This window comes from Pholis gunnellus (assembly GCF_910591455.1).
Source record: "Pholis gunnellus genome assembly, chromosome: 23".
In the NCBI taxonomy this organism is placed as follows: domain Eukaryota; kingdom Metazoa; phylum Chordata; class Actinopteri; order Perciformes; family Pholidae; genus Pholis; species Pholis gunnellus.
Genome location: NC_136550.1, coordinates 15,493,448 through 15,512,422, shown reverse-complemented (window position 1 = coordinate 15,512,422; position 18,975 = coordinate 15,493,448). Strand labels below are relative to the sequence as shown.

Here is an 18,975-nt window from a genome sequence, read left to right as displayed (position 1 = left end):
AACTAAAGTCAGCAGTTGTACTTTTCTCTCTGGATGTTTGTTTGGTAGGTCATTCAGCAATCTGAGGTAAAGTGCAACCTGTATCCATTCTTGTAGATACATAAAGACAGACAGAAAGCGACTGTAGCTATGGTCATATGAATTGAACTGTCCATGTAACTTACTATGTTGTTTCCATCTCTTTTTGTAGTTTCTCTTTCTGGGAATTTCTAAGAAGGCCAGTTGCTTTGGAATCTGTTTCTGGTCGTCCAATTGTCTCGTGAAGGGATGACAAACTGGAGGACAGGTCCTCTGCCAACACCATGGGTACCTCTAGTCCTGAACCTGGAGTCCTACGTACAGTCTCTGTACGCCTGCCTGGCCTGGGGCTGTCAATGTCTTCATGAAGGGCAGAGAAACCTGACAAAGGATACAGTGCAGGCATGCAGAAAGAGTTGATATAACTCTTTGGTAAAAAATAAATTCTACATACATTAAATTACAACCTCATCATCAGTCTGCTTCAAGTTAACATTGGCTTGTGTACCTTCACTATGATCCAATGCTATGGTCCGCTCAATTTCTGCATATGTATGTGATGATGTCTCCTCCTGAGTGGACTTGATTATCTTGGTTTCAATGAGGTGAACTATGTCCATTCGGTTTATCTTAGTCAGTCTTTTGATCAGTGTTGCTTCTGTTGAAACAGAAAACAGACTTCAAAGTTCCATTTTTTATTTTATTTATCTATTTAGTCCTTGTTTAAAAAAAACAGTTATAAGAAATATTTACCCAAACTTTTGGGTACACTAACCTGTGGAATGCTTTTCCTCCCTCTCAGTCCAGACTTTCAAAAGGGCATGGCTTTGGTCTTGCAGTGAGTTTGGGTTTTCAATCCTTATCAGGTTGATCCTCTCCTCACTGAAGTCCAGTTCTCGTGCTAATTCTGACAACAAAAAGAAGATATAATTATTATTCTAAAGATTACAATTTTTAAGTTGTGTTTCTTTTGGGCCTGCAAAAAATGCACTAATACTGTATATCTGATGTATGTTTGATAGCTTGATCACTGCTACTAAGGTGGGACTCACCAGTCCAGCTGAAGCCCAGGTGGTCGGCTATAATGGCCAACCGTTGCTCTTTTCTCTCTGCCTCATCCTGTGGATCTACTGCAAATACCACCAGACAGCCATGAGCGGTCAGAGCCGCAAGATATACCAAATCAAGTCACATTCACAAATGGTATTCGAAAAAATCTTCACTGGCTTTCTTGATCTTGTAGTACTGACAGTTTGTTTTGTTAATTCATGATATCAAATTAAAGAATTAACCTTGATCAAATACATAATATGCCTGTAAAGAATGGTTGTGATAGATCTCAGTGGGACTATGATTAAGAAACATACATTTCAATCATTAGAAAATAAATGACATTACATATGATTGTTTAAATAATTAATTACTCTTTAATGTTTAAAAAAGTTTTAGTTCCTATGTTGTTTTCACAAGTTCCATAAAGCCTTTAAGTCAATCTTGAGATTTTCAGCACACAGAGGGAAAGAGAGACGTCACAACGCACACAAACACAGCTCAAAAGACACAGCCACATGCATTCGTCAACTACAATGGGACTTAACTACAAGAGACAGAGAGGCAGCACCTTTACAGCTACAGTGTACTAATGAGGCACAAGAGATAGAGAATAGCCCCTTAAACTGGGGGGATACCTTGACTTTGGACTTTATCATCTGGGATTCGCTGCATCTGTGTCTCAACAGGGTTGTCCCACAGTGGTCTAATGGGAAAGACGTCTCCTGAGGGCAGGAACTGCATCTCAGGGAAAGTTTCTCTTTCTATGATTGATGGATCAATGACACTGCTCTCATCATCTGAGTTGGCGGCTGCAACCTTTTGTTCTTTCTCTGTCTCTGCCTGTGCCAATCTTGCCACAAGTTTCGCTGCTTCATCGCTTATCTCTTCAAAAAACTCAATGGACTGTTTGTTTGGCTCACTTTTCTCTTTAGTGAGTGTTGATGAATGACCACTTTTACCTCGCACTGGCAATCTGGACTGGAAGCCTTTAGATTTTGCTGACTCAGAACTCAATGGGCGACCTTTTTCTTTTTTAGCAGATGACCTGGTAGAGTCCCCCTCACAGAAGCTCTTGGCTTTGGAAGATGGTGTCTTGGTTTTGATATCCACAGAGGGACCTGTGTCTGTCTCAGATTTTCTCCTTAAATCCTTTTTCACAGGTATCTTAAGCTTTTTGTCTTGGGTAGATCCAGCATGTTTGACAATAGAATCAGGCTTGGGAGCCTTAATGGGAATTCTTGATTTACATTCAGAAATGAAGGAGGCCTCTTTTTTAAGAGTTGTTGAAGAGGAAGTTGCATGAGATTGAGAGGGAATTGTGGATTTGCCCCGACCTTGTTGAGCAGACTTAGCTTGTGTTTTGACTGGAGTCTTTTTAACACTCGTGGGAGCACTTTGTTTTGACTTGACTGTTGATTTGGGCGCTTCTATCACTGACTCTGGTTCTTCTGGAGATGAATCAGAGGACTCTTGGCCCTGCTCAGAGTAAACTGATCTAGTGACAGTAGTTTCGGCTGTCTGTACAGTTGTAATCATTTGGTCAGGGGAATTTTTGTCTAAATCTTCGTTCAAAGTTTTGTCTAGACCTTCAGGGGATGTCTGATCTTTCTTTGTAGATTTGGCTGAAGCGGAAATGCCCATTTTAGGGATTTTAGATTTGGAGGCATCAGCTTTAGAGGTTTGCTGATTACCTTCGTGTGGGAACTGAAGCTGAGAATCAGTTGCTTCTTTTGTCTCAGTCTCCTCAGTCTTAACCTCTAGTGTTAGATTGAGGCCAACTTCAGGTTCTGCTGCTGATCTCCTACTTTCTTCTAAGAGAGGCTCATCTAAAGGCTGTTCACCTATCTGGAAAAAGGCAAATCCACCCCCCTCTTCCTCATAGCTCCTCTTAGTCATGTCAATAGCACCACTTCGGGTCATCTCAAAAAGCTTCCCTTCTTGGAATAGAAAAGGGTTGGGCTCACTGGTAGGAGTGCTCTCTTCTGTTGGTGTTCTACCAGGTGTTGTGTCCGGAGTTGCTTGCAGAGACTGACGGTCCACCACCAGATTCAATATCTTCTGTTCCTCCTCTTTTACACGAGCTGCAAAAGTGGCATCATCCTCCCGCATGTCAGACCATGAATCAGTTTCTACCTTTGCAGTGACACCTTTTGACTCAGTTCTGGGAGGCTCCGGTGTCTCATCATCCTCCTCTGTGTCATCATATATGCAGACCTCCGGTTTGAACATTTCCTTTGTTTGACCCGTGGCAACAGCTGCACTGCATCCAGCCTCCGCTGCTCTTGGAGGCTCCTTTTTATCTCCTTTTACCTCATCTGTTACATTGCTACCTTGTTTTAGCCTAACATTTGACTCTTGACCATCCTTATCATCTCCTTTGTTGTCTCTTGACTTCCTTAAACTCTCCTCCTTTTGCTCATCAGTCCTGTTTTCAATATATGGTGTTACAAGAGCCTTTTTGGCAGTACTGTCTTCATCAACTTTTACAGATGGTGGGACTCTTTGTTCCTGTGCAGTTTCCAGCTGGGCTGAGACAGAGTGAGGCCCCTCTGAACTGACAGTGGCTGTTCTTGTTGTGCTCTTGACCTCTTTGCTGTGGGGTCCATCATGCAAACCTGCTGAAAAAGGAGAGGGAGGTTGTACTTTAATATGGGGATCAACAAAAAGAGCTAACTCTGAATCTTCAGTGGGTCTATTGAGCCCACATTCAGTTTGCGAAAGCTTCTCACTTGTGTGCTCTATTGTTTCATAGCTGTCATCCCCTAGTTTGGCATTTGCTGTGGGAAACAAATCTTTTCTAGAGTTCTTTTTGCTCCTCTCGTCTTGATCCATTTCATCAAATGTTTTTATTTTGGCTGCCATTTTAAACATCTCTTCCTCTGGAGTGATTTTTCTTTTAGCTTCATAGCTGTCTGAGGTATCTTCTTCTTCTTGGTCTTCAGGGATGACAGCCGGTTTGGATGGAACAGAAAGGAATGTATAGTCAGGGGGTTTGGGGTTTACCTCATAACTTACCTCTTCAGAACTGGGAGTATCAGGGGAGAGGGGACTCTTACCGGAACTTGTCATCTGAGATATCTGCTCAAAACTGTCATCATCAGCACTAGCCTCATGGTCTCGAAGCAGTCTACCACGCAAAGCATCTTGAGGAATGTCTGTAGTTTTGGAAGGATCTGGATGGCTATAAGATTTACTAGATGGACCTATAGTTGATTGAAAGGATGGGTGGATTTTTTGCTCTACAGGGCTGCTCTCTAAGGAGTCATGAGGGGGTGATTCCTTGGTTGGGCTAGGTTCAATGGAATCTGGGGACTTATGGGAGGAGTCTTCTTCCATGAGAGGACTACCCTCTAGAGAGTCTCTGTGGCTTATTGTCAAAGACTCGTCAGCTAATGGACTGAGAGAATCTGAGTCTTGTTTTAAAGGCAGCTCTAAGCTTTCATGACGCTGAGAAGAGGATCTAGAGGCTGGAAAACTAATTAAAGACAATTCAAGCTGATGATCAGGGCTATCGTCATCACTAAGAAAAGTTTCTACAGTCTCTGAAATTCTCTTTATAAGCTTTTGAGGTTTAGATGGCTTAGACTCATTCCTCCTAACAGATATGGACTCACTTGTAGTGTGATCATCTGCAATCTCGCTGGAAGAAACAGGGAGAGTCAATTCTGTAGACCGTTGGTCACCAGTGGTCCCTACACCAGAGTGTCCAGACTTCTCTGTGTCTATAAATTCGTTTTTGACTGTTGTGCCAGTCTCTGCCAAAGTTGTAGAGGTCTGCTGTCCAGTTTTGGGAGAAAGAGACAGACTCTCTGGGCTTGTGCCTGGAGTGGCAAGACCCTCGTGTTTGTCACTGTCCTCAGAGCTCAAATGAGGGGTACCATCTCCAGAGCTGGCACTTAGGGAGTCTGCCACACCCTCATGTTTTAAGCTGTCAGAGCTATCATCAAGACCACCATTTCCAAAGTCTGCAGTTTCAGTTAGCTCAGAATGAGCGGGAGCAACTGACTTGGTTTCTAGCTCTCTGTCTTGCTGAGTGGTCTCTTTCTTGCAAGGTTTGGAATCCAAAGATACTTCTCGTTGTTGAGAGACACTTGAGGTTATTGCTTTGGTCATGGATTTTGACTGGATGGTATCTGATCTTGTGGTTTTCTCCGATCTTGACGTAGAGGATGTTTTGAGCTCGAATAGCCCAGACTTTCTTTTTGAGGGGTCCTGTCCTGTTTGGAATGCTTGCATAAGCTCTTTAACTGACATAGTCTCCTCAAGTTTTTCAGATTCGGCTTTGGGGGATTTCGGGGGACCCTGTTTTGATTTAGGGCTTTCTTTGGCTTTTGGAGAGGGTTTGCTCATAACAGGCAATTGTGAGGCCTTGCTTCCAGTGACCTTTTTGCTCTTTTGCTCTGCCTCCACTTTCTGTTGTAAGGCTTTGACTTTGTCCTTTATTGACCCAATGGGAGTTTCTTCAACAACTGGGGATACAGGTGATGCTGGGCCAGTCGGCAAACTTAGAAGAGCACCCGCCTCTGTTGATTCTTCTGCCTGCCCCTGGTCTTTCCCCTTCCTTCTGACTGGCTTAGCAACTGTTTTGTCATGCACCTTGGTTGGGGTAGTTGGCTTTGCACCTTTGCGTAGTACAACATCAGTGAATTCTTCTTGGACAGCTGGCTCTTTTTTAACTTTTATTTTGGAGCTTACTGGTGCATCCAGGAGGTATTCTTTAAGGTCACCGCTGTCCTTTATTGCTTTAGGTCTGGGAGCCCTGTTAGCTCTGCTTTCACGTAAGACTGGCTCTTGAGTTTCTAAGGCTGCCATTCTTTTGGCCACTTCTATCTCACTGTCCGAGAGGAGAACCCACTCCTCGACCATTCTAGCTGCTTTTGCTGCCTCCTCTGCTGCCTCACCCTCATATGTTCCACTCCTCAGTATCTCACTGACTTTTTCTAGGTCCTCTTTGACTTTCTCTAAGTCCTTTTCCATTATTTCTAACGGCTCTCCAGAAACATCCTCAGTCCCTTTCTCTAGACCAGACCTTCCTAAGGAAGGGGATTTCTCTGTGGAGTCTGCAGTCAAGATGGCAGTCATTTTGATCAAATCTTGTTTCATCTCTGACACGTCGAATAGAAGGTCTGGTTCTCGAATCAGCTCTGATTTCAGGACTGATGTCGGCATCTCTTCATCTTCCATATGGAAGAAGAACAAGTAAGGAATAAAGAAAATCAAAAATTCAAATGAAAGGAGACAGACATTGGAGAATGTGGTCAGGACAAGATTGGAGCACACTGCAGGGATCATAGGACAACAAATTCACAAAGGGTTCTACATCAGGGTATCAGAGGAATTGGGCATATACTGTCATATGTCTCTGGGGAACTGTGGAAAAGCAAGGGCCAAATAATACCGATGGAAGAGGATATGAGCAGGAAATAACTTGCATATACACTCAGCACATCCACACTCACAAGACAAAACTATAGAACAAAACATAAAAAATGATTGAACAACCATGTAACCAACAAACTAACCAGTACAATAGAAAAATGGACAACAAAGGAAACAGAGGAAACAACATCAAGACATCTCAAGATTGCTCGGATGTATGACAAATGTCAATGTGATATCAGGCAAAAATGGCTTGAAAACAACTCAGACTTCTAATTGTGTCTATCAAAGAAAGCCAGTGATACAAAATATGATGCTTTGCCATGCAGAAGGAGGATCTCTGGAATACCAGTAAAATCTTGGATAGGGAGGGATAATATTTTAATTCCATTTGCCCTCCATTCAGCCTTATGTTTAACTAAACATTTTAAATAGAACTATAATGCTATATAATGAAAACTGAAATAACAAAAACTGTGCACAAAACCATTTACAAATGGTGTTGTGAGGTAACATTCCAAAATCAGTACATCAGCAAAAGAAGAAATAAACTCTCATAAACACGACATAAAATACATACATAGAATCATACAGACATACAAGCACACACGTAGACATTTATGTAAGGCAAGTTATTTCCATGCAAAGCAAAGGGAAGTACTCATGGAGAGGTCTTGGTGAAGAGTAAATGGAGTAAATATAATGATTGAATCTGAAATTAGTAGATGATAGGTGCTCATGATCAAGGGCTGCTTGTTAATATGTCTTCATTCATTAATGTGGTGAGTTTTTGGTCCATTTACAAAACAATTGCTATGACATGCTGTATCAGTAACCTCTACATTAAATATGCATAATGCCTTTGTTACACATATATACATGACAATTTAATCAGTAGCATGTCAGCCATGTATGTTCACAACAGCAGTTGTTTTAATATAATATTCATTTAAATGCTCAAGTAAATTGTATTTGCCTGTTTCTATTTTAGTTTTTGCTCATTACTACATGAACAGAGCAAGCAGGGTAGAAGGGGAAGGATTCAAAATGGGTGAAGAGGTTTACTACGCTTAGCTGCACTAGAGGACTAAAACTCTAATCTCCTGGAACTTGGTGCTCTCGCTATCACTAGCACCCGGTTTCAGGAACTCAGAGCCCAAGCGCACATGTGCAGGAGCAACTAATTTTGGGAATTTGGATGACACAGAGGTACCAGCACAACCCTGGCACAGCGTGGCACAAGAGGCAGCAGCGGTATGAACACATTATTAGGAGAAAGGCTGTAACAGCAGCTGGAGTTCAAGGGCCTGTACTACGAAGCAGGTTTTGGGGTTGTAGAGGTAACTTCAGGCTAAACCCTGGATATACAGTCCTACAAAGGTGGTTCAATTCTTACTTGGGTGGACCGCCATGGTAATTTATGCTGCACACCTGATATATAAGGCTTATAAAAGACTTATAATATTGCGGACCCATCTAGAGCACAAGATCTGACTATAATTGCATGTGTCTATTCTATTTAATTAATGGGTTGCAGTTGTATTCTTATCGTGATTTTTAAGTCCAAAAGTCAACATTTATGAAAAAAAGATAGATATGTAACAATTTCCAAAATTCACAACAGAATTGTATCTCATAAAATATTATTCTTCAGTCCATATTTCTTGATGTTTAACCTTTCAAAAACAACACAACTTTACTGCTGATACATTTTTTTTAAAAGACGTTAGTCTCCTGCATGCAACACCCACCTGAGCTAACGGAGCGGTCTAGCAGCAAGCTAACAGCAGCATAAATTACACTTTTATAACCAAAATCAGTACATATCCTCTCATCATATATTATTATCATATATTCACTTATGTGTGTCAGCTTCTTGCCATGCCTATCCACAGACTGTACGCATTGCCTTGCCCTTTGCTCCAGGTAGTTTATGTATGCTGTGGGTGATTATAAGACATGAGAGTAAGCCTGCTTAACACTTTGAAGAATGTTTTATTTTTATTGTTTATTTGCCCCTAAATCCATTTCAGAATATTATCATACACACCCTAATATCCTAAAGGGTATGAATAGTATCTTCTATTCCAGAAGAATACATCTAAGTAACATATTAACTAATTAATGGAAGACACAAATCTAATTATAGTCAGATCTACTCGTGCTCTTGATTGGACCGTAATAGGTCTATAAATTTGTATTTGTATTTTCACACAGTCGCTTGGATTATGTGTTTAACTTCCTCATATTTGTCTAATATTTTAGTCTGCTCTTTGTTTGCTCTGACAGCAGATTTGTCCATGTTTGTGATTGGTCATATACAGCAAACGTCGCTCGTTGAGTAGTTAACCAACATTGCCGGACCGTTTAGCGGGATTGTTGGGGTTAGTTAAGCATGATAATCCAAAGATATCCTGTCTGTGTTGAACTTGCTTCGTAGTACAGGCCCCCGGTGTGAATCAGTAACGACAAATCACATCGCCCTCCTCTCATCTCCTTTAAAAGCTGATATCATTGCCTTCTTCCTGCCTCAACCAACTGCAATTGATTGGAAGTCACACATCCCGTTGATATGTATAACAGTGTTGTCTCTGATCTGCATAACTGTGCAGGTAAAAATGCCAAAAAAGTAGCCAAATTGGATTGCGCTGCCTCACAACTCCAGTTGTGTCACTCCACCCACCTCAACACAAGCAGGTTTGCTTGGAGCCAATAAAAGACCAAACAGGCGCAAAAAACAACAACATTGGCACAGCAAAAATGGCATTGTGTATGCTTTAGCCAGCAAAATATTAGAGACCATTGTCAAATAGACTTCAGCACACTATGAAAGCATTTCATTTTCATGTACATAAATGTACACTCTTTAACGCTTTCTCTAAATGTCAGATCTCAGATCGTGAGGGGGAAAGAGTTAAATCAAAGACAATCAGGCAGGTGTGAAATTGAGAAATAAAGCAAAATAAAAAGTGAAGTTAAACCTCAGGAGAAACATAACTTTGACAAGGGGAGTGTGTGTGAGGGGACAAAAATGCATGAAGCTTAAAGGGCTTTGAAAAGATGTATATGGTCTAAGCTGGGGGTGTCAGGGGATCAGTCTGGTTATTCCTCTGCACACTTTGTTTAGCTACATCTGATTAATTACCCACACAATATCAATGTTATTGTCACATTAGTTTGATTAATAAAGACATGCAGTATTATTATAGATAAGAACCATTTTAGTACATGTTATAGAGAAGAATGAAATGGAAAAAAAATGTCTTACATTTCTGTAGCGTTCTGCCGGTCTGGAAAATAATGTGGAAAATGGGCCACAGTTAGTATTAGTTCGTCCACTCATATGTGCCAAATATTCTAAAACTACTACTACTACTATTACAGCTGCTACTTTAAAAACAAAAGAACACAATGGACACATATAACACAACAGCAAAAATGAGCTATGCCAATGACAAATCACAATCTAATATACTTTAATAAACAAAATAGATCTAAAATATAATATTTGACTACTTGTGAACATGTCCTATATTTAGTCCTCATGACATGACAGTGGACAGGATAGGTCAGCAGAGCTAGTTAGTGGAAGAGGGAGGGGGAAGCAGTGGTTGCTTTTACCTCTTCCTCTTGCTCTTGGTCTGAATCGGACTCCTTTTTGGAGCAAGAAGCAGCGTGAAGCAGAAAGATGTGCACATAGAAACAACAGCAACATTAAAGGGAGAAAGAAGACAGTGGGCTATGTATGGTTACCAAAGCAACAACGACAAGCAGTCAGTGTGATTTCAGGGAACGCTAGAGAGGTCTTTAAGGCATTTTTGATGTAAAAACAGAATCATCTTGTTAGCCTCAATTACACTTTGATCTTTGTGAGTCTCTTGGCGCTTCAGCAGGAAGCATCAATGACGTGCCATCACATCGCATGACATCTGGGATTTTAAGTCGATTATATTTAGTTTAGATCTGATTAAAGGCCACCAGCCTGCAGTGTTGCCTAGTACAATCTTGAAGATGGCTCACTGGGTAGAAGGCAGTTTTTATAATCTATAATATATATGTTGGGTGCTTATAGAATTAGCACAGTTAACTACTTGGGATGTCAAACATTTGAAATATGAAAGTCAATTTAGGAATATTGAATCAGAAAATAATTGGGGTTATGTTTTGGAATAATGTAGTAGTTGACACGTGGGAGATTATATGTATTACAGTGTATTACAGGGGAAATGGACTCAATATTAGAGTATTGTCCAGTTTACAAACAAATAGAGTATTTCAATATAGTGCTTCTTGTGAACTAACAAGAACACAAATCTTCTTTCTTTTGAGTCAAACAACAGTGTAGTGCCTTTACCTTGCCGTATGATGGGAGGGTGATGTTGAGGTTGCAAATGGCATTTTGGGTGAGTGACCTATAGTTCTTGGGTTCTTTCATAAAGGACAGACGGCCGCACGGCTCCTGAGTGTTGTCTCTGATCTGCAACAGCCAAGCCGTTCAGCATTACTCAGTCATTAGGAGAAATCTTCTCTGATTAGAATATTATATGCATTTAGAAAAATACGACATGATGACTTATAGTTGATACTTGCTTAAAAACCTTGGTGGTTGTTTATTTGTTTTAAATAAAAAAATAGCTCTCACTTTGATGAAGAGTGCTAGTCTGTTCTCCTTAAAGGCAAAGAAGCTGAAGAGATGGTGCTGGCCACTTTTGGTGAGTGGAACAAGGTTTCCAAAGCAGTCTGCATAGATAGGTTTACCTTCCAGGACCTGAGAAGTAGAACAAGTACACTTATAACAGCATACAACCAACAAAAACAAGCTTCTCATGAAACATAACCTTGTCCATTGAACATATCCACATTTTAATTTCAGAAGTCAAAGTTTTCTGAAATGTATTTTCCTAAAGGTGGATGTCTTTTATGAATAACCATGATATTTAGATACATTTTAATGAGGTTTCTATTTCTTACACAGCACTAAAACTGGACAATCTGAGCCGAGCATTTGGTACTGCTGATCATTCAATCACTGGTTTAAATCACACGTATTAAACTTTTTGAGTAGCGGTCTGAGGTGCCTCCATTACTGTGCCTACCAATCTGAGGTGTTTCCCAAGGCACCATGCTGGGGCCCCTTTAGTTCACAGTCTACATACATCAACACAGACAACTATCCACAAGCACAACTACCAGTGTTATGCAGATCACACACAGATCAATGTCCTGGTAGAAATCAGTAAAGAAGGCAACTTTCATCACCTTTCATCTTATTCCTCAGAAATCAAGAATGTGATGTTTCAAAACCTTCTCACAATAAAAGCAAATCAGTTAATTGTGTATTTTATATATATATATATATATATACACATATACATATATACACATATACATATATATATATAATATGTTCCTCTCCCACTCATTCCTTACCTCGACATCTCGGCTGCGGGCCACCTCGGTGAAGTTCTCCTGCTGCTCCAGGGTTTTGTCAATCCTGTCGTCTGTCATGCAGAAGCACCGCAGTCGGGCCTCAATGGGATCATGGGTCTTGGCAAAGATGACAAACTTTGCCATGTAAGGGACACAGATAATCTCTCGGTAGACCTGAGTGGAGAAAATGACAGATTCCTGGACTTGCCGACAGTCTATCAGCCAGAATCTAGAAAGCAGAAGGGGATTGTAAAGAACCAGTGAAGTTAGGTCTGCAGCTCTTTTCATCAGTTATACTACATCAGCTATAGTTATGCTACAACAAATATGTTTTTGTGTTACCTTGCAGACACGTTGGTGGTGAAGGAGACACAGTCATTGATAAATGTTAACGGAGTGGTTCCTGTTATGTCCTCCCATTGAGCAGGTGTCGTTCCACCTGCACATGGACACAAATCCAAGATTGACATTTTAGAATGTGAGCGTTTGTATAGTTGGTCTATTGACAGCTTTGTGTATGTATTTGCGTGACTTCTCTAACCTGTGATACTACAAAGCAGTCGTAAGGTGGGGGTGTCTCCTCCAAAGCCATTGAGGACCAGGTCTGAGTTGCTCTTGGGGACAGGGATGGTCATGGTGATAGGTTTATGGAACTTCCTCCTGCGAGGCTCCAGGGTGACGATGGGGCTGAATGTGGCCTTGTTCCCCAGGATCTTCCTCACTACATCCACACTTACTGGCTGGGACTAGGAGAGAAGACAGAGTATACAGCAACCCTACATATGGGTGAAGCCTGAGCTAAGGCCATGTACTGAGGATGATCTCCTGACGAAATGTTGGCTGCAGTGAACTTTGAACCAGGGTTGCAAAGTAACTGACTACAAGCTATGACACTAAACACCCATCTCATCTAACGTTCCAGGCAACGGCATTTTCATCCACATGGTATCGTATTGCCCCTTTATGCAGAAAATAATATGGACCATCCTCACCATGACAAACAGAAATCTTACAGTGGATTCCAGACGATAGCACTGAGACTATAGGAATAATAAAGTTGCTACTTCGTCAGTTGGTTGATCCACCACTTTTGTCTGGACGGAAATTTTCTACAAATATCCATCATCTTCATACAGCAGGTCGAATCACTTATCGACTGCAGTATCTACAAGATGGATTAGCATAGATGGATCGACAGAATTTATTGTTTCCAGACAGCCAAGTCCAACAACTTTGTTGATCTCTTCACTATTCGTCTGGAACCATCAGCAAGTTTTTAAATTAGAGGGACATTTCCTAACTACTTTGAGATTTAATGACAGACAATTTAGTACAGGCATTCGTGTTCCCCAAAGGTTTAGTTGTAACGACGATGATCGCCTGATATTCATCTAGCATCATCCACTGATTCAACTTTTGTATTCTGTCTACTTTTTTTAATTTGGGATGGTTTGATATCTAAGCTTGTATGCTATGCTTTGATTATGCAGATGCCAAAAAACAGGCAATTGTACAGTAAATATCAAAGGGTCCCATTGACTTTACTGATGCTTTTGTCAAATACCTGCAGTCCGACCCTGATCCTCTTGGTTAGGGCGCCCTCAGGAAAAACTGCCTGTACTTGGGGCACAACAGTGCTGCTCAGGACGCCTCCTTCAGGACCAATCAGATTACTATCTTGCTTGATGCGCGACACCACCGCAAAGTATTGTGGGAAATCTCTCGTGATGATTCGACAAATGCGCTTCCTCTCCAGCTCCTCTGGAGTATCCAGCTCTGGAGGAAGGGGGAAGAAAGGAACATGTGTCAGGGACAATAAAGTAAGACTACATGTATTCTTTTTAAGTCTACTTTTCCAAAGTTGTGGTGCAGTCTACTGTTACACCATCAGAGACTGACCTTCGTCCATGCCATTGAGTATCTGGTTGAGTTCCTCTTGAGTGTGTTCACAGTGATGCTCCTTCCAGCTTTCTCCAGTCTCACTCCTCAGAATCACCAACTCTCTCTCTTTCCCCCGAAGGGCAGCAAAGTGGGGAATCTCCACAATCACAGGACTGGAGGGGTAGAGGCCAGGTAGTGTGAGTAAGTAGAGAATGTCATGGATGATAACAATTTGTGTATAACTGCATCTGGTCATGGTCTAATTTACTTTTACTTTACTTCATTTCAAGAAGACCTTCGATAGTCTTAGATTGTCCTGTCTTTCAAATTGTGCTTGATTGTATAATGGTAAGCTCCGTTTATATTTTCTTCAGTACTACACATAATAGTTATGAATGTAATTACAGTTCTATGACGTCTGGATGACTTGGATTTCCATCATGCGGGTATGAACATAGTCACAGGTGTAACCTGGATGGTGTAAGCAACCTGATAGGAGCCTGACACCCAGTCAGTTGAAAGATCAGTTGATCTTTAAGAGAACAAGACAAACAAGACTGTGTATTGACTGTTTGGTCTGACTGAGCATTGCTCAAGTGCTCTGGTTGCATCAGCCATGCAAGTGAACAATCCAGGTGGATTAACTTGTAGAGTTTACCTTAAAGAATTGATCTAATTCTACTGTTTGATCATTTGCATCGAGAAACGTTTCCAGACTTCTACCGCTGCACAGTGAGCTGCTTATCTCAGTTGCTCACCACAATGTAAAAAGCTAGTTGTGAGTAACACATGTTACAATAAGTAACATAGAACTACAAACAGGAAGTGCATTTGGTCATATTTGACTAAGTGTTTTGAACATATCCTACCCATGGACAGCAGAGAAGTGGATCGTGCTGAGGCAGTAGTTTGAGAACTAGAGTCGATTTTGTAACCACTTTTGTCAAAATACCGGGATGAGGAAAATGTTTTTGTAGATTGATTATATTCAATATTTAAGTATTGAACTGTTACTTTAATACTTACCTGATATGCATAATCACAACAAACTAGCTACAACACATATCTATAACAGGCATGCTACAAGTACAATCCAACATGGGACGAACACAGCTAAAGCGTAACTGATGATATTTTCATGTGATATTTTGAGGGTTCTTTGACCTGAGAGTAGATGATAATATGTATTTCTATTTGTATGCTAACTAGCACTTGCCAGATTTGCACTTTGAATGTCCCAAGTGGTGGCAGGAAAACTTCAATATCAACTGGGTTCATGTCCTTAGACATAACTTCCTTATGTTTTAAAAGTTCTGGCTCAAATTGTGAAAAAGTAGCAATGCATTCAACGTGTTTAAGCTTTCAAGCTAAAATTATATCAAGAAAAATGCATGACTTAGTTACATTACCAATTTGGGAAATTAGCCTGTTGGTCAACTTATCATTTACATGAAAGAGAGAAAAAACAGAGCCAATCACACCATATTGTCAAATTTCACCTGGTTCCTTAGCTACTCACAGGCCAGACAACCGTTTAAATTTCACACAGAATAAAAAAAAACTAACACGCATTTGTTAAGAAAACAGCAAGCAAGAAAACATAAACACAAAAAAGGGAGAAGGCTAAGCAAAGAGGGGGATTCCATTAAATAGAATCAGCAAAGTAATCTCGCAGCAATGGGTCATAAGTAGCAGATGAGGTGGGATACAAGACACAGTAACTTATAGACAAAATGACACCAAATGGAAGGGTTTGTAAGATAAAACACTGAGACTGGCATCCATAGATTGTTTCATATGCAAAAACGTTTTTTTTCCACCATACCCGAGGAATTTTGTCCCCGGCGGACCGAGCTGGAGGATTCTGCTAACCAAACTCTCTCCCTCATTAAGAGGTGGAGGGGCAGTGGGGAGGTGGAGTTTACTGTGTGATCGACCAAGCGTCCATACGCAGCAGTGAGGAAGAAAGAGCACACACAATGGTTTGGATGGGTGCAAAATAGAAACCTTGGGGACTGATTTGCAACACTTGAATGAGATTAATAACATAATCTTTCATCATTTTTAGCCGAGTGTCTATGGAGACCAAAAGTTTTCAAAATGTATAATAATGTGATTGACTACATACAACATAAATATTGTAAAAAAAAAATTTCCTTCCTGCTTTATTTCATTATTACTGTCAATTTCATTTACGTCAAGCTGTTTTAATTTCAAAATTCTATAAACTAATTCACAATGCTATATTGTCCAACAACAGATTCATGTCACAATGCCACTTTTAATCACAAAGTCTGTCAATCAAGACAAACAGGTCAGTGCCTGGATCGACAATGTCACAATTGTATTGTTATATATTAGTTTCGGTATTCATTATTAATAATTAATTATTAATCATATTATTAAAACATATTACTTCATATCTATCTAAATTATAATAGAAATTGTATTTAAATGACTTTGAACGCTTTGGGTTTCTGTAGATGTCTACGTTTTTATAGGCCAATAAAGATCATTTTGCAGTTTCAAATGTTACCACTTTCACGGCAAATAATAAAATATATATAATTTACATTTATAATAGGAACAATCATCTTGAGGTAAAGTTAGACAGGTTTCACTGCAGAGTTAAATACTCACACATTTTATAATATTAATTTAAACATAGTAATAAGAACAACATATTTCAGTAGTTTGTCAGCAATAAATAGGTCATGAATAACTTATATCATTCCTATTATTACGGGGCAGAGTCATAACCATAGCATGAATGCTTTCATACTATTCTTTTTCAAACATTACCAGCAGAGGGCAGAATTTGAGGCCACATATCAAACCAATGGTGCGATATACTGGAGGTGGGGTTAATAAGAAAGGCTTTTTCATTAAGGGTTAGGAGAAGGTTAAAACAAGTTGGACTGCAGCTGTTATGAAAGAAATCAGGGCATGCTGAAGAGCAAAGATTAACATTTCCCTGGTGCTGGGAGAAAGCAAGAGCAGATACAGAAACAGTTTTAGTAATGCAGAGGCAGAGGTTAAATTAATCTGAAAGAAAAAGGGCAGCACGTTGTGAAATTGCCATTAAAAGGAATACAAATCAGTGTCCGTAGCATGAATGTAGAGACTACAGGTCTGACCTCTTATTCCTGTTTTACTTTGTCCCTCTTCCCACTTATATTCCCTCTTACACTAGAGATGCATGCATGAGATATTAGACTTTGTAAATTGTATTATACTAATAAATGTCAAAGATTAGTGACATAGAATATCCAAACCTATGTAAAAAAAATGTGAAAACTGAAAAAGTACAGGTACTGATCTTTCAAAACTACTACTAACTAGAAATGAAATGATACTAAATTGTATCAATTCATTAAACTGCTGATTCCTGCATTTGTTATATTTTTTCTGCTACCTCTCCATATTCCTTCTCTCTTGAGCCTGTACATCCACTAACTTTCATTCACTCATTCCATCATCCATCCCTGCGGCCTTACCCAAGGAACTGGGCTCCAGAGGGCCCCACCTCGATGATCCTGCTGGCCAGGCCCTCGCCCTCAACCATCGGGGGCATGGTGGCCAGACGATGCCTCTTCACCAGCCGGCACGTCACCCGCGTGGGAGCGCTGCACTTCCTGGGTGGGATGATGATGCGTAGACCGTTGTGCCGGCAACCACGCATGGCCCCGCCCCTGGCATCCACCATGAAGCTGACCAGGAAGCTGAGGCGGAACAGGAGATATTTCCACAAATTAACGACATTTCTCATTGATCCCATTAAGTGATGGGAATATAGACACCAAAGCTACGTGGTAGATTGTTTGCCCACGTGGTAACACTAGTAGTACCTCAAAGGTAGAGAATTAAGAACTAGTAGCTGCCTGAAGAGGTTACTAATCCAAAAATGTGGCAATTACAGAATAATGGCTATTGTTCTATTTCAAAAGATTTAATGTAAAAGATGTAATATCCCGTTTAAAATGGCTGCAAATTAACAGGTTGTATATTGATGAACACAACTTCAAATAGTCTATCTGTAAGAATAGCCATGCAGACAGTGGGGCCATTTCGCTGACTTTGGTGTCTCTTTTCTCAGCACTGAATGGTCACCACGATCAACGGCTCCATCTCTGTGAATCTGGTCAAGTTGCATCAAGCGATAGCTTTGATAGCTTGAGACTCTTTGACCTCGCTCCTCATGCAAAGTGGAAAATACTGAATGCACATGGATCACACATCGCAATGAGCGGGAGTATGGGTGTGATGAAGTGACATTACAATTTGATCATCGCCAGGTCATTACCCAAACAGACAACATTAACAAGCACACAGAGACATAAACACATATATTATTGAATTCAAGACTGTTAGAAGACAAAGATTTATTTCCTCCACTGCTGAAAAGTGCCTTGATGGTTTAATTCAATATGGTCAGAAAATAAAGCTTTTCTGTTTGACAGACGCTATATCAATCAGAGTATTGTCGATCCAAGCCCATTTTCCTGTATAAAGTACACAATAATACTTGTGTTATACAGTAAGACTACATCTTAGGTTGGTATGTGTGGAAATGCACAATAAACAAGACATTGTATGAAATCCAAAAACATGTCCTCAACTTTCACTGCCTCTTTTTGCCCAGATATCCACAATTAAAGATTTGTTTTGCTGAACTTTCTGAATCAGATGATCTGTCCATGTGGGGACAGCAACTCTGGGACTCAGAGTGTGGACATCTAAGTCAGATTAAAAGGATTTGACACATTGTAAACCCACAACCAAGTCTATAAGGCAATGTCTGTTGAGGACAGTGACACATACACCTCTCCCCCAGGAGAGCACACTGTGAGGGGAGGAAGAGCATGATGACGATGAGGAGGACAGTGATTTATCCAAGGTGCAGAAGGTCACCTGCTGTGGTCTCCATGATCGTGGCACGGAGAGGAATGGCTAAAAACAACAACCACATCAGACAAAAAGGAATCAAAAGTCAAGCAGAAACAAGAGCAGACAAGAGACAGTCAGAATAAGGAAAAAGAGACATGGAGTAGTTACATAGATCTTGTAAAACACATTCATCAACATGATCACTTATCCTTACTGTAGGAGAGTAGTGACGATTCAAATCAGTATTTACAGAACTTTCACCAAATATGTTTAGCAAGAATCACAAAAACATAATTGTCATTGTCAAAGTGTCATTGATGTTACTAA

The 18,975-nt window shown here is 40.4% G+C and overlaps 1 protein-coding gene across 1 annotated transcript in view; it reads right to left on the bottom strand.

Moving 5' to 3' along the window:
- The window catches only part of ank2b (ankyrin 2b, neuronal), a 76,166-nt gene that overhangs the window by 19,415 nt on the left and 37,776 nt on the right, over window positions 1–18,975 (bottom strand). Inside the window, exons 27-40 of the mRNA XM_079184361.1 lie at window positions 18,673–18,711; window positions 17,259–17,483; window positions 13,780–13,934; window positions 13,445–13,656; window positions 12,422–12,626; window positions 12,223–12,319; window positions 11,881–12,109; window positions 11,093–11,218; window positions 10,805–10,927; window positions 9,719–9,740; window positions 1,071–1,148; window positions 794–925; window positions 527–676; window positions 165–399 (exon numbers count right to left, since the gene is read on the bottom strand). Of these exons, the coding sequence (XP_079040487.1) occupies window positions 165–399; window positions 527–676; window positions 794–925; window positions 1,071–1,148; window positions 9,719–9,740; window positions 10,805–10,927; window positions 11,093–11,218; window positions 11,881–12,109; window positions 12,223–12,319; window positions 12,422–12,626; window positions 13,445–13,656; window positions 13,780–13,934; window positions 17,259–17,483; window positions 18,673–18,711 (2,028 nt within the window). The remainder of the gene's footprint in view (window positions 1–164; window positions 400–526; window positions 677–793; window positions 926–1,070; window positions 1,149–9,718; window positions 9,741–10,804; window positions 10,928–11,092; window positions 11,219–11,880; window positions 12,110–12,222; window positions 12,320–12,421; window positions 12,627–13,444; window positions 13,657–13,779; window positions 13,935–17,258; window positions 17,484–18,672; window positions 18,712–18,975) is intronic.